General features: G+C 44.9%; 1 protein-coding gene across 4 annotated transcripts; it reads left to right on the top strand.

The window, feature by feature from the left end:
• Positions 1-3442: 3442 nt before the first annotated feature.
• LOC309360102 (adenylate kinase isoenzyme 1-like) lies at positions 3443-15080 on the top strand. 4 transcript variants are annotated; one of them, XM_081894689.1, is made up of 6 exons: positions 3465-3942; positions 5491-5603; positions 7282-7481; positions 10265-10378; positions 13087-13281; positions 14938-15080. In XM_081894689.1, exons 1-6 carry the CDS (start codon positions 3911-3913, stop codon positions 15022-15024), a joined length of 741 nt encoding a protein of 246 aa, XP_081750815.1. In that variant the 5' UTR covers positions 3465-3910; the 3' UTR covers positions 15025-15080. The 4 variants fall into 4 exon arrangements, with proteins under 4 accessions (XP_081750814.1, XP_081750812.1, XP_081750815.1 ...); XM_081894686.1 differs by lacking the exon at positions 14938-15080 and having other exon boundaries at positions 3456-3942; positions 13087-13815; XM_081894688.1 differs by lacking the exons at positions 10265-10378; positions 14938-15080 and having other exon boundaries at positions 3443-3942; positions 13087-13815.
• Positions 15081-15346: the final 266 nt, after the last annotated feature.

Below are 15346 nucleotides of genomic sequence, written 5' to 3' on the forward strand. Positions count from 1 at the left end.
GGTACCCGTGTGCCAAACTCATTGGCGCCCGCCATGTGAGGGGCGTAGGAACTAAGGGGAAAGTTCAAAATAGAGCAGCAGAGGGTGGGTTTTCTATTTTTATTCTTGGCGCCCGCGGGAGTTTCCCATTTTATTGCAGCGTGTTGGAATAAGTTTCAACACTAGAAGTACAAGACAACAACAATTATAAATCATTAATATAATTAAAAATAAATTATAATAAAGCTCGTTTTTATTTTGTTTTTGTGCATCAAGTTTTGCTTGGTCTTTGGCAATCACGCGTAGCCGAGTAAGATTGTCTTCCATAAACACAGTATGTAAGAACAACTGATTGGTTCAAAATTGGGAAAGGAGTACGACAAGGCTGTATATTGCCTCCCTGCTTATTTAACTTATATGCAGAATTTATCACGTGAAAGGCTGGGCTGGATAAATCCCTAGCAGGAATTAAGATTGCCGGAAGAAATATCAACAACTTCAGATATGCTGATGACACAACCTTGATGGCAGAAAGTGAGGAGGAATTAAAGAACCTTTTAATGAGGGTGAAACAGGAGAGCGCAAAATATGGTCTGAAGCTCAACATCAAAAAAATTAAGATCATGGCCACTGGTCCCATCACTTCCTGGCAAATAGAAGGGGAAGAAATGGAGGCAGTGAGAGATTTTACTTTCTTGGGCTCCATGATTACTGCAGATGGTGACAGCAGTCACGAAATTAAAAGACGCCTGCTCCTTGGGAGAAAGGCGATGGCAAACCTAGACAGCATCTTAAAAAGCAGAGACATCACCTTGCCAACAAAGGTCCATATAGTTAAAGCTATGGTTTTCCCAGTAGTGATGTATGGAAGTGAGAGCTGGACCATAAAGAAGGCTGATTGCCGAAGAATTGATGCCTTTGAATTATGGTGCTGGAGGAGACTCTTGAGAGTCCCATGGACTGCAAGAAGATCAAGTGTATCCATTCTGAAGGAAATCAGCCCTGAGTGCTCACTGGAAGGACAGATCCTGAAGCTGAGGCTCCAAGACTTTGGCCATCTCATGAGAAGAGAAGACTCCCTGGAAAAGACCCTGATGTTGGGAAAGATGGAGGGCACAAGGAGAAGGGGACGACAGAGGACGAGAAGGTTGGACAGTGTTCTCGAAGCTACCAGCATGAGTTTGACCAAACTGCGGGAGGCAGTGGAAGACAGGAGTGCCTGGTGTGCTCTGGTCCAGGGGGTCACGAAGAGTCAGACACAATTAAACAACAACAAGAAGCAACTGCTAGTTTGGGGTTCAGGTAGGTAGCCGTGTTGGTCTGACACAATCGAAATAAATAAAAAAATTAAAAAGAGTTAGTCTCTAAGGTGCTACTGAACAATTTTTTAATTTTCTAATTTATTTCGACTGCTAGTTTCGGGCTTCTACTAGAATGACCATGTGCACATTTTGTAGGATCATCTCCAAAAGAAAGGGAGCCCGTGACTGTTCCTTTAAAAAACACACACGACGGATTTCTATATGCAATACCTCCCCTGCTTTTTGCGTTGCATCCTAACCGGAACCTTAAGTCGCGGTTGCGTGGAGCTTTGTGAGGCACCTCTTTGACCGCGACCACACCCGCCGGTTGAACTAAGCATGCGCAGAAGCGCCGCTTCCCTCTTAGCGGAAGTGGGGAGTCCGAGGCGGTTGCTGTGGAAACCGCGCCCATCGGAAGGGGCGTGGCGTAAATGAGCACTTCCTCTCGCCTTAAAAGGCAATCCTGTGACGCGCCGAATGCGCGCTGAGTCTATCAAGGTTGCAGACGAACGCGGGTTAATGTCGCGTTTATTGGTCCGTCAGAGGAAAGAGCTTTGCAGCTTCTTGATAGACAGTCTGGTGTTCGCAACTGCTGTTTAGTTTTTAAATTTCAGATTTAAAAATCCCTGTTCTCCAAGGCCAGGGCAGCATATATGGGGATTACCCTGTTCAAGCCTCATAATAAACGAAAAATTGCCCTTATTTCCTTTTTTTAAAAAATAAATATTTATTACAGTTTTCCAATTTAATACAAAAAGAAAAAACAACAAACAAATACACAATTAAAACAAAACGAAACAAATATAATTCCCATTTCTTATCCATTACCTTATGTCCCGGACCTCCTCTCACCTCCCCCTTTTGTATTCCACTTCAAATTCTTAATTCAGCAAATCCTTATTACGACTTAGTGTAGCTTATTTTAAATTATTGTTCCACCTTTACATTACATTGCCCTTATTCCCTTATGGGGGACACAAGAGCCCTTATTTTAATGTTTCGATGTTGTAATTTAATCTTGTTTTTAAGTTGTATTCATTCAACTTATTTTAATTATTGCTTGTTAGCAGCCTTGGCTGGGGGGGGGGGCGGGGTATAAATAAAATTTATTATTATTATTAAGTCCTTTGCAGGTTCTCCATCGAGAAAATAACAGAGGCCAACCAGAGAAGTATTGAGAAGCAAAGCAGCTTGTAAGCCTGATCTTTATTGAACTGTTGCAACAGGGTGCCCCCTTCACACACAGAAGGAGGACCCTGAACCAAGGTGTGCCCGCCCTTATATAGAGTTGCCAGCCCTGGAGTCCAAGACCACCCCCAGAAACATCATGCATACATCACAGAAGGGGTGTAGCTCAAGACCACCCCCCAGACACATCATACCTACATCACAGAAAGGGCGGTCTACAACAGAAATCTGAGTGCCTTGTTTATCTCCTGTCATTGTTTATCTCCTGCCTGGCAGGTTACCTGTTAATGCTTACTTGATTGGATACCCTGGGGAGCCTGGCCAGTCTTTTGTAATGATAAATACTTAGTTCCTGAGCCAGGTCACAGGCTCACCCTATTCATACACAGACATACCCTTAAGACAGGATTTGTGAATGAAAAGACAATGGGGAGGCTTTTCCAGTTTCCTTGACCTTCCAGAGAAATCACTTGGTTAGTTTGGGAGTCAAAATAGTTCCAGGGCTGTTTTCCTTTGCTGCTTCAGACGTGTGGTTTATATATTTATGTACGTGTTTGCTTGGTACATTTATGAACATTTATTATATATATAAGACCTTAATTTTTTTATTTCAGTAGGCTAGGCACACACACACACACACACACACACACACACAAATAATAAGGAGTGGCTGGCACAAAATCTCCTGTTCAAGAGACCTGAACCCTGGTCTCTCGGTCAGACTTTATTTTAATCACTCCACCACAGTTGTCTGCAGTGGTTTTTTTTTCTGGGGACGCAGTGGGACGCATACCCTGAAACATTTTGTGAATTTTAAGTTTGGCCTCACTGAGGAGCAGTATTTCAATATGAGTTGGAAGATGAGAGTACCCCTAAACATTTTTTAAGAGGAAAAAAAGGCACTGGTTGTCTGTATATCTGTGTACCTCTTTGGCTGGAGAGACAAACAACATACTTTTTTTTAAAAAAAGGTAGAGGACCCCTGACAGTTAAGTCCAGTCTCAGACGACTCTGGGGTTGCGGCGCTCATCTCGCTTTACAGGCCAAGGAAGCCTGTGTTTGTCCGCAGACAGTTTTTCCACATCATGTGGCCAGCATGACTAAGCCGCTTCTGGCGTAACTGAACACCGAAACCAGAGCAGCGCATGGATCGGCAAACTCAAGAGGCTCAGTGGTTTAGACCACAGCGCCACCTGCATCCCTTAACAACACACTTAACATTACTGTACCTAAATGTTAAAATGCGAGTGTCTTCTTGATGGTGGGCAACTGCATTTTGATGTGGTTTCAGGTTTGCCAGCAGTTAGGTCTATGGTGTGAAGCAGCTTGTTCTTCTTATTTCTTTTGTGTGTCCCTCTCTGATGTGATTGCAAAAGCAAATACGTACAGTATTATCCTATATTCATCTGTCCCACAGGAAAACCATGTAGAGAACTCCTGCCATGAACATGTTTGTGTGCATCTCTTTGCAAAGGTGGGTTGTTCCCACTGCACATCAACCTAAAGACTTGTATAGATGGTGGATGATTGCATAACCAGCAAAGGCCTTGTGTGCTCTTTGGTGACCAGCACCATTCTAGAGTAGTTGTGGGGGATCTCCTGGGCCTGATTAGGCTCACCAAGTCTCTCTCTCCCCCCCCCCCCAAATTTGGTCAATGCGTCACCTTTGGAAAGCCACACACACCTGCCCTATAGCTGATCATAGGAGCCTGCAAAGTACGGTGCCAACCAGCAAAGTCCTGTGTGTCCTACATCATCATGGCTGGCCTGAAAGCCCTGTGCAAAAAAGCTGTATCTAGTCACTGTAGATGGTGACAGCAGCCACGAAATTAAAAGACGCCTGCTTCTTGGGAGAAAAGCAATGACAAACCTAGACAGCATCTTAAAAAATAGAGACATCACCTTGCCAACAAAGGTCCGTATAGTTAATGCTATGGTTTTCCCAGTAGTGATGTATGGAAGTGAAAGCTGGACCATAAAGAAGGCTGAACGCCGAAGAATTGATGCTTTTGAATTATGGTGCTGGAGGAGACTCTTGAGAGTCCCATGGACTGCAAGAAGATCAAACCTCTCCATTCGGAAGGAAATCAGCCCTGAGTGCTCACTGGAAGGACAGATCGTGAAGCTGAGGCTCCAATACTTTGGCCACCTCATGAGAAGAGAAGACTCCCTGGAAAAGACCCTGGTGTTGGGAAAGATGGAGGGCGCAAGGAGAAGGGGACGACAGAGGACGAGATAGTTGGACAGTGTTCTCGAAGTTACCAGCATGAGTTTGACCAAACTGCGGGAGGCAGTGGAAGACAGGAGTGCCTGGCATGCTCTGGTCCATGGGGTCACAAAGAGTCGGACACGACTAAACAACTAAACAACAACTGTCACTTGATTCCCTAGTCTTGTGGGACACTGTGCACCAGGCTCCACAAGCTGTGATTGTCAGGGCTTAAGGAGTCCGGTCTGGCACAGTGCTTTGCAGATTCTGAGCCTAGCAAACTGGTTTTAGTAGAACGTATGTAGGAAGAGAGTACTGAGGACTGAATAACTTTTAAGCAGCTTGATGTAAGAGGGTCCAAAAGCTGTAGACAAGAAACAGCCGAGGGAGGCCAAAGCTGAGACTACTTCCGTACTCACCCAATGGAACTCACCTTGTTCTGCAATGCAATAATAGAAATTGTCAGGATGCAGCCTTCAGTAGTCTAGTCCCCCCTCCCTTGGGAGTTACAATCAAGGAAAGGAGACAGGTACTTCCTTTTCTGCTAGCCAGCTTCAGTTATATCAGATGGTTTATTTTATTCACTATCAAACTGAACACTAAGTCCAGATATAAATGAAATGCCAGTTTCTCAGTTTGTCCCCAACCCTTCTGCCCATCTGTTCTCTGTCCCCCTACCAAAGTTGTTCAGTCTAGTTGTCCCAGTTTTGCTTGCTATAAAATCTATGACATCACATGTCTGTGACATCAGAAAGACAGCTCAGGGGAGTCACATATCAGTTAAGCTGAAATGGCCAAATTATTTTTTTACAGGAATTTGAAGGCTGCTGGACCAGTACCTGCAGATCCCTGGATGCCCACAGGGATGGGGATTTGCCAGGGCAGCCTTCCAAAATCCATCAAGCCCCTGAAACGTGAACTACAAGGTAACTGATTGCATTTCTTTCTGTTTTGTGCATTCTGCAGGCTTTCAAAACAATGTTATCAAGAAGCATTCCAGTCAATAGATTTCCCTTAGGTTTTACTCCCAGGTCTGATCCACCTCAAGCCCTGCCCAGGGCACAAGCCATCAGAAAGTTCTGCACAAGTTGCAGAAGAATGAACCCAACAGTTCTGGTTCATCCAACAGGGTTTACACAGGAGAATTCTGTAGTGAAAATGCCCTGTAGTGCCGGATTTACGTATAAGCTAAACAAGCTATAGCTTAGGGCCCCACACTCTTAGGGCCCCTCCAAAAAATGTAAAGGAAAAAACAACCTGGATGTACATTTCCAAAATATAAGATAAAAAAGAAATAAAATAAAGCCTACATACAGCAACAGTGCTTTGTGTTGTGTAGGCTCCTGTGATGTAAGTCATGGGCCCCGCCTACTAGCCTTCTCCCTAAAATATCACTGGTTTGCTCATTTCTATATATAGGGTGCCTACATTCTGCATGTGCAAATGGCTTTAGATACCTATTAGCTCCATAAATGACCATATAGCATATATTCAACACAAAAACCAGCCACAATTTGTTGTTGACAAAGGACAGCTGGACATATAAAAGGCCCCTTTACCTTCAGTAGCTTAGGGCCTCATCAAACCTAAATCCGGCCCAGACCTGTCTCCCATTTCATTACCTTGGAGCCATCATTTTGCTGCCTGATGCAGTTTTTGCTCCACTTGTGTTAGAGTGTACCTGTTCCTATTCACACATCAAAGTGGTGCTCTTGCATTGCTAGTTTCAGTGGGGGCTGCTAAGGAGAACAGACTGGTAGCTTGTGCCCCATGTTAATTAGCAATCCATTTGGATTTTCGGCCTCTGGCACTCAACCATTTTGGACAGCCCTACAGAAACTAGCCCAGGCAGAGGCAAACTCGGCCCTCCAGATGTTTTGGACTACAATTCCCATCATCCCTGACCACTGGTCCTGTTAGATAGGGATCATGGGAGTTGTAGGACAAAACATCTGGAGGGCCGAAGGCTGCCTATGCCTGAACTAGTCCATACCAAACTACCTAATGAGGGACTTGCTGGAGGTTCAAATAGGTGTCTAATGAGGCAGAGAAGGCAGTACCAAAACCTGCAGACCAGCAGACCTGAGGATGTCATTGCTTCCATGGGATTGAAGACCACTCTCTTATTTATTTCATAACATTGGCACCATCTACCAGCAAGATCTTCACAGTAATGTAGTATCTGCACTCAGCTGCAACACTGCCCGTAAATAGGTATATTTCAATAGTATATTTAGAAAAGTGCAAAGTTTTTATCGGTGGTTGCAAGAACCAATGATCCCTATATTCTGAACAAAATGCTTGTTTAACCTGGAGGTAGGCTGTATGAATTGTGTATTGCTTTGTAACAATTTGTTGAGTCTCTGGACCATAATAAAGATTGTTGTTGTTGTTATATTTAGAAAACAAAAAGGTCTGTAACACAAAAATGTTGAACCTGTGTTTAATGCCTTGAAACCATTCAAAATGTTCCACCTAAGGTGGCCATCCCCACGCTGCTTATTGGAAGGGCTGCCTCAACCCCAGATTGCAGTGATTTAATTCTTGCACCTTATTTCTAAGTAGAAAGTCCCCTTTCTTATACCTCACTTTCTTTCACTGCAGAGAAACTGCAGAATCCCATCATCATTTTTATGGTAGGTGGTCCAGGTTGTGGCAAGCAGATACAGGGTCACCGGCTGGCCAGCAAGTATGATTTCTACCACGTTGGCATCGGAGAGCTGCTGCGAGCGGAAGCCAGCAGGCCTACCCGGAAAGGAAAGACCATTAGGGACATCATCCTGAAAGGGGCTCTGGTGCCCTCGGTAAGAAGTCCTCACACCTGCCACCTGCAGAACCCCTTTCCATTAGATTACCGTATTTTTCGCACCATAACACTCACTTTTTTCCTCCTAGAAAGTAAGGGGAAATGTCTGTACGTGTTATGGAGGAAATGCCTACGGGTGGCATGCCTATGGATTTTCCTCCTCTAAAAACTATGTGCGTGTTATGGTCGGGTGCGTGTTATAGAGCAAAAAATACGGTAGATAACCGTTTTAAACACTGTGCATGTTGTGTTTTGGATAATTAAACCCTCAAAGGAGAAACAGAAGGATCTATATGGCCCAGTCACAGCCATACAAAAATAATCAGTGTAAGTAACGTGCTGCCATCTGCCTTATTACAGGGCAGGTTCGAGGGGAAAGCATACGTGGAACAAGTCTGCCCCAGCGGCTTTGTTATGGTGCCGTTTCTACGGGGATATACGCTCGGTATTTATCACTCCTGTTACACAAAAATCTCCAAATGGGTCCAAACTTCAATGTCTAAAACTCCTGGTAGAGGACAGGGATCTAGAGATCACGCTAAGGGTGGCCAAATTCTGTGTGACTGCCATAAAGCTTAGGGAACAAACTGTACTACCAAAACAATTAAGGTTTTAAATAACAATTTTAGGCTATATTTTAGTGATCAAGATTTAGTATATATTTTTAACTGCCGCTATACAGTGGTACCTCGGGTTACATACGCTTCAGGTTACATACGCTTCAGGTTACAGACTCCGCTAACCCAGAAATAGTGCTTCAGGTTAAGAACTTTGCTTCAGGATGAGAACAGAAATTGTGCTCCGGCGGTGTGGCAGCAGCAGGAGGCCCCATTAGTTAAAGCGGTGCTTCAGGTCAAGAACAGTTTCAGGTTAAGTACGGACCTCCGGAACAAATTAAGCACTTAACCTGAGGTACCACTGTATCTGTATTTTCTCTGTTATACCCAATTGTAATTCAATGTATACATGTTGTGTTTTATGATTTTCCTGATATTGTAAGTGAGCCGGAACTGGTCTGTGACCGTAATAATAAAATTCATTCAATGTAAGTATTAAAAAAGTAACATCCTTGAACTGACATTCTGAATGTGAACAGGAGTAGACCGCTCCATGCAATAAGGGACCCTGCTTTATAAGGGTCCTGGGCTGAAAGGAAGGTTCTGCCTGCGTCCAAAGGAACTTATTTAGAAGCCCCTGCAAACATTCCCTGTGTACCTGGGGAAGGTCAGGGACTTGTATGAAGATATTGGGGGTGGGGACCCGGGAAGAATGGCAGATGAAGGTGATGGATTACATGGAACTGGCGGAAATGACTGGCAGAATCCGAGACCAGGGAGAAGAGTTGGTGGAAGAAGATTGGAAGAAATTTAAAGTTTATTTACAGAAACATTGTAAAATTAAGGAATGTTAGAAGGATGCCGGAATGAAGTTATTTGGTTTTAGCAGCAATGTTATAAAGGATTAAGTAAAAATGGATTGTTAATTGGTGAGAATGTAAAGTTATATTATATTAAGATAAATTACTAAGACAAAAACAATTTTGGAAAGGATTTGCTGAAATAGTTAATTGAACTAGAATACAAAAAAGGGAGGTGTGAGGAGGTCAAGAAAACAAGCAAATGAAAGATAAGTTATGGAAAGATTGATTTGTTTTTTAATTGTTTCTATTTTTCTGTGTTTTCTTTTTTTTCTTTTGTAATTTTTTGAAACTTTTTGAAACTCCGGACAGCGCTGGCCCCTGGCCTCTTACGTGAGATGGGCGCACAACCCCAGAGTCTGTCAAGACTGGCCCGTACGGGCAGGGGTACCTTTACCTTTACCTTATGATGCCTAAGTGAAACAGGTAGTTTCAGAGACATTATGCGGGAGAATATTTGCTGCTTTGAAGCAAGGGCAATAAGACTGTTGCTCTCCTGCAGTTTTCCTGAAGACATCTGGTTGGCCAGGGTGTGAGACACGATGCTGAATTACCTCCATGTTCCACCCGCATTCCTACAGCAATGGGAACACCACTTGAACAGTTCCGTGGCCACTCTTTCAGCTGTTCTTCTGAATAGCAAGAGCAGAAGAGCGTTGATTGTGGCGCAAACTGGAACAGAAGTGACAAGTATTGTACAGTGGTACCTCAGGTTAAGTACTTAATTCGTTCCGGAGGTCTGTACTTAACCTGAAACTGTTCTTCACCTGAAGCACCACTTTAGCTAATGGGGCCTCCTGCTGCCGCCGCGCCGCCGGAGCACGATTTCTGTTCTCATCCTGAAGCAAAGTTCTTAACCTGAAGCACTATTTCTGGGTTAGCGGAGTCTGTAACCTGAAGCGTATGTAACCCGAGGTACTACTGTACTTTCAAGGGGGGGCCCCCACCACCTGAACACAACTGCAGCCGGTCTCTCTTTCTCTCACTCACATATTTTAATTCTCCCTTTCTGAAAGCAACAGTGAAAATCACACTGAATTCAGGGCTTGGTTACCTTGGTAAGCTCAGACCAGTTTCCTGAATTTGCCCAGTTAGTGTTGGCTAAATGTTTATGGCTACTTCACATGCAGGCTGCCTGCTGGGATGCGGTCTAATCTATTATAGTGGGAAACCACTCCCATAGGTTAGTTCTTTCTGGACTGAAACCTAAAAGGCTCTTTGGAAGGACTTAAATATGGCCAGAGATTGAGACCCTCCGAGGACATCAGAAAGGTGGAATGAAACAGTGCTAGGTTGGGTGGTTTATTGTTGCCTTTATCTGGTGTAATAAAGCTCTTTGACGATGGAGATGACTGTCTCTGCAGGGCTACATCTTGGAACTGCTTACTGACAACATGCTAAAAGCCGAAAACGTCAAAGGATTCTTTGTTGAAGGCTTCCCCCGGGAAATCCAGCAGGCCAAGCTATTTGAAGAAGTGGTAAGTGTGGCATCTGAGTGAGAGGTAAAAGGGAAATAGAGGCTTGACCTGTGCCAAGGAAGGAAATGCTCCAGAGGCTCTCAGGTTGAAATGTGCAACATTAAATGGCTAACTTGTGGGTTGGCAAGGAATACATTCCCAATAGTCCAGTGGCTGATTGGTTGCGTGCCAGATCTTTGGGTTCTGTTTCCAACTCAGAGAGGGCTAGGGGGACACAGCTCAGTATAGATAGCGGAGAGGCAATAATCCTGTGCTTGTAAATTTTTTGTTGGGTCAGATGCTAAATTAAAAGGTGGTTGGAAAGCCACAATGCAAATCCCTAGTCAGGTGATGCTGTGAAAATCAAGTACAGTCAAACCTTGGTGGTCGAACGTTATCCGTTCCAGCCCATTCGGCTTCCGAAACGTTCAACAACCAAGGCACAGCTTCCAATTGGCTGCAAGAGCTTGTGGCACTCAAGCGGAAGCCACGTTAGATGTTTGGCTTCCGAAAAACGTTTGAAAACTGGGACACTTACTTCTGGGTTTTCGGTGTTCGGGAGCCAAAACGTTCAACAATGGAGGTGTTCAGGAAACGAGGTTTGACTGTATAGCTCAAAGGGTCTGGTCCTTTTTGCCTGGGCTTTATCTTTGTTTTTCAGCTCTCTCACAGGTCTTTATAATTTGGACAATACTTAGTACTGTTGTGAAAGACATTCTATCCCTGTCACTGCAAGCTCAGAGAAGGAACTGTACCTCCAAATCATTCTGAGCTGAGAAGTACTAACTTTACCAGACCAGCCTGTTGTCACATAGAACACCACATTCATAACTGTGTTTTACCTACAGAAGTTTGCCTATTTCACATCAAATGTTTAGTAAAGATTGGGTGGGGGTGTCAGCCAGACCAGCAGCTAACTCCTTACAGCTGCATTTCAGACCACATGCTGGACTGTGCCTTGAAGTAAGGTTACCTCCAGAGGTTTCATGTGGCACTTTGCATGAAATAATGTCCAGAGAACAGCACCTGCTTACATGTCCTCCCCCACCCAGCTCCTATTGCTGTGCTGCCCAATACTGTGACCCCCCATTTTTACCCCAAGTATCATTTTGCCCCAAACAATGAATCCATCACCTTGTTCCCTAAATCCTATTGGCTTCTATGAGCATAGAAAAGAGGTTGGCAACCTAAGGCCCATGGGCCGGAAGCGTCCCATGAGGGTCACTTAACCGGCCCATGAGCCACCCCAGAACCAAGCCGCCCACTTGGCGAGTCCCTGCATGCTGCGCTAAACCGGTGCAGCGCGGCACAGGACTCTTTTCCATAGCTCTGGAAATCCCATCTGTGCATGTCCGTGGCGCCGGAAATCGCTTTTGCAGGCATGATTTCTGGCATCCGGGCATGCGCAGAAGCGATTTCCGGTGCCGCAGACATTATTTCTGGCATTGCGCTCTGCTGCGCCGGCCCTGCCCATGGAGGATCTCCGCGGGAGTGATCCGGCCCATGCCCAGTAAGCCTTGCTGACCCCTGGCTTAGAACATTAGATGAATCCATGGTTGGGGCCTATCAGGGACTAGTAAATGATGACTAAATGGAATTTCACATAGAGGCAGTATACCTCTAAAGATCAGTTGCTGGGGGAAGAGTGAGGAGATTTCACCCCTCCCATACCCAAGAATCTCCTGATCATCTCCTGAGGTCTCTGCTGACTCTACAGAGAGGAGGAGCAATGTACTGCTCTCTACTTAATTAGTCAAGTGAGTGAGTCTCTGTGTGAGAGAGAGAGTCAGTCAGTTTGTCGGAGAGTGAGTGCAAGAGATAGTATTTAGAGATAAGATTGCTGCGAAGAGCAGCTGCAGGCACTCAGAGTAGCATTGATGTATGCTCAGAATATTTAGCTCTGTATATAGTTTGTATTATAGCTGTAGTTATAGAATAAAAGAAGATACTTTACAGAGCTGCTCTCCGAGTGGTTTATACTCTGCCAGACTCTGCAAAACGCTGCTGCGCAACGACTGCATTATTGAGACAGTGAATCCGGTGCTCTCAGCTCCATGCTGTGAGTCCACAGCACTGTGACCAGTTCCTGTGAGAAAGGAGGTCTCCGGCAGTGCTACCCAGCTTGCCTAGCCCAGTCGGGGCTGTAGTGCATGAGTCCAGGTGGTACACTGGCTCAAGGGCGATGCTGACAAAGAGAACAGCAGGGACAGCTGTTGCCTTCACATACTCTGCTTTTGGGCTTTTCCAAGCATCTGACTGGCTTGTAGAAGGAATATGGACTTCGATGGAGACAGCCTTCTTGGTGGCTGCACCATGGAACTCCCTTTCTAGGCTAGCTCCTTCTTTGCATTCCTTTTGCCAGCAGGCTTTTGCTCAGACAGGCTTCTGGCCACTAGCTGGTTGTTGTGGCAGTTTGTGTCTTCTGGGAGTGGCTGGGCTATATTTTCTCTTTGCTGTTGTGCTTTTAAATGTTTTCAGCACTGTTTTTACTTAATGTTTTAAAATTTTATATTGTGTGTTTTTCACCGTTACCTGTTTTAATTCATGCCGTGAGCCGCCTTGGGTCCTGCACGGAGATAAAGGTGGGATAGAAATGAAATGAATAAAGAAATCTGCTCCCCTCCATGCCTGCCCTGAATCCTGGCTAGGCTCCTCGGTTCCTATGCACAACAGCTTTGCTCACCCAATGCAGACCAATTAACAGCCAAGTTGCATGTTTCATGTTGCAGGTGGGGCGTGCACCCAACATCGTGATAGTGCTTGACTGCTCAACGGAGACAATGGTCCAGCGACTGCTGATCCGAAGCCAGATGGGCGAGAGGGTAGATGACCATGATAAAATCATCCAGAACCGGCTTGACACTTACTATACACTGTGTGAGCCCGTCTTCACCCACTACCTACAGAAAAGCCTACTTCGGCATGTAGGTCTCAGAGAACTTGGCTGGGGCCCCTTCCTTGTCCTCTCCCACAGAATCCAGGCCTGGAAGTCCTGGCAACTTTGCAAGAGGGCAGCTTATTTGATTCTGATGTGGACAAGCAGCCAATGCAGTCCTTTCAGAATGACTCTCTTTTGCCTATTAACAGGGCCATTTGAAAGGTTGTGTCCAATAGGCAGCGAGGCAGGAAGCATTAAGACAAAAGGGCAGGAGGTTGGAAACAGCCATATTAGACCCCAATCTTATTTCAGGGAGGTGGTCTTCCAGAAATGCTCATGAAAAGGTTATACTGGAATGCAAAATCTCAAATGCACTCACTCCTCAACCAAGTAATAGGATCATAAGCGGAAGGGCCCTCTAGTACCGGTAGATCATTTGCTGCAATTCCCTTCCTTGAAGCAGGATGGCAGATATCCAAGAACTTAAAGAAAGGGATGCTGTCCTGTTCATCCTTGACTACCGCTAAAGGATTTCCCTTAACTTCTTCCAGTTTGCCACTAGCAGTTTCTCCTGATTTTGAATGTTTGAACTGCCAAGAAGAAGAGCTGGTTAGGTACTGCACCAGGTCTGCTTCTTGCTCTAAAGAAGCCACTGAAAGCTGCTTTCCAGGTGCAGCTCAATCTGATAGGAGCTGCCCAGGCAGGTTGCCCCACTCCCCTTAGATGGCCAAGGGCAGCTGAAGAATGACAAGGAGACACCCCCTCCCCTTCTAGAAGGGAGGAAAGCCCCATCCATGCTGATGGCAAAAGGAAAGACTAAAGCAAGGTATAAAATCCAGTTGGACGTCTTTACCAAAGAAACTCTTGCAAAATAGTGAGAATGCTTTTGAGCTCTCCAAAATTCTTCATTAGGCTGGTTGTTAAGCAATGCAGGGGGTAGGAAGAAAAAAAGTTGGCTTGATGGAAGACACTTTGTGGCTACTCCATTGGTGTTAAATATGTTAACTCCTACAAAACTTCAGTTCCATCAGATTAGGCTTAATTTGGTATTGATGGGTTTGAAGATGCACCTCAATATATTACTCAACTGGATTTTTTGCATCTCTTCTTCTAGGTCAACAAAAGTTTCTTTGCTTTTTGTATGCCGTTTTGTCACATGTGAATTAAGCCAAACCTAATCTAAGCAGAAAGTAAACTTCTTGCTCTAGGGCAGCTGGGGTCAAGGAAGATTTTTGTCTCCCTTGTTAGCTGTTACAGTAGATGTGGCCTGTTTTGCACAAGACCTCTATAGGAACCATTAAGTTAAACTGAGCAAAGAGGCTACAGTTAGGGGCATGGGTTTGTGTGTTCTTTCACCCCAAGGGGGGGCACAGAACACATTTGGCCCCCACAGCAAGTTGCTTCTTTTTCTTATCTGTGGGACTATCCAATGGGAAAATTATAACAGCTGCACCAGGGTCTAGTGATGGCCATACCTACTCCAAGCCCTCCTAAAACTGGGCAGGCTTCCTTTCATTGTCAATGTCTACCCCAGCATGGGGGTGGGTCAGCAGCAAGTGTTGTTTTCTGCTGCGTACTTGGCATAATTCCTTACAGAGGCATGCTCAGGCTTTCTATATCTGGTGGCAGCAACAGAAAAGTCTCCTCTGTAAATAGTTTGTTCCAGATGTGCCCAAGAGCTCTTCATTCCATTTATTTCCAGATCCTTGGGGAAGAACCACCAGACACCATTTTTACCAAATCCTGCAGTGTAGTCGATGAAGTGATAAAGGCAGCTACCACTAAATAAAGTGCAAAGCTAGGTATCTCTACGTAAAAATAAAGATTTATGCTGCTGGTCCATCACCATGTCCTGCAGGATTTTTTTTTTAAGTCTTAGAGCTAGTTCACACACACACACATATACATCACTTGATGACTTGCAGCTTAGTTGCAAATTCCTTTGGAAAATCGTGTGTATGTTGGTGCATTCATCAATCATTGATCATGTATGTGTTTAATAGCCCTTAGCTAGCAGGGCCCAGTGCAGGCCAAAGGATGCAGCTCACAAAAATGCCCAAGCCACATGGCTAGCACCTACTTCAACTGATCACAGGGCAGTAACTAGCACA

Source organism: Podarcis melisellensis (genome assembly GCF_964234715.1).
Source record: "Podarcis melisellensis genome assembly, chromosome: 17".
In the NCBI taxonomy this organism is placed as follows: Eukaryota; Metazoa; Chordata; class Lepidosauria; order Squamata; family Lacertidae; genus Podarcis; species Podarcis melisellensis.

What these genes read in the sequence shown, in the direction of transcription:
- LOC309360102 (XM_081894686.1), top strand. Translation starts at nt 3,911, where the DNA reads ATGAACATGTTTGTGTGCATCTCTTTGCAAAG. An exon ending in CCTGAAACGTGAACTACAAG is followed by an intron (nt 5,604 to 7,281) that starts GTAACTGATTGC and finishes CTTTCACTGCAG; the next exon opens with AGAAACTGCAGAATCCCATC. An exon ending in CCAAGCTATTTGAAGAAGTG is followed by an intron (nt 10,379 to 13,086) that starts GTAAGTGTGGCA and finishes TTCATGTTGCAG; the next exon opens with GTGGGGCGTGCACCCAACAT.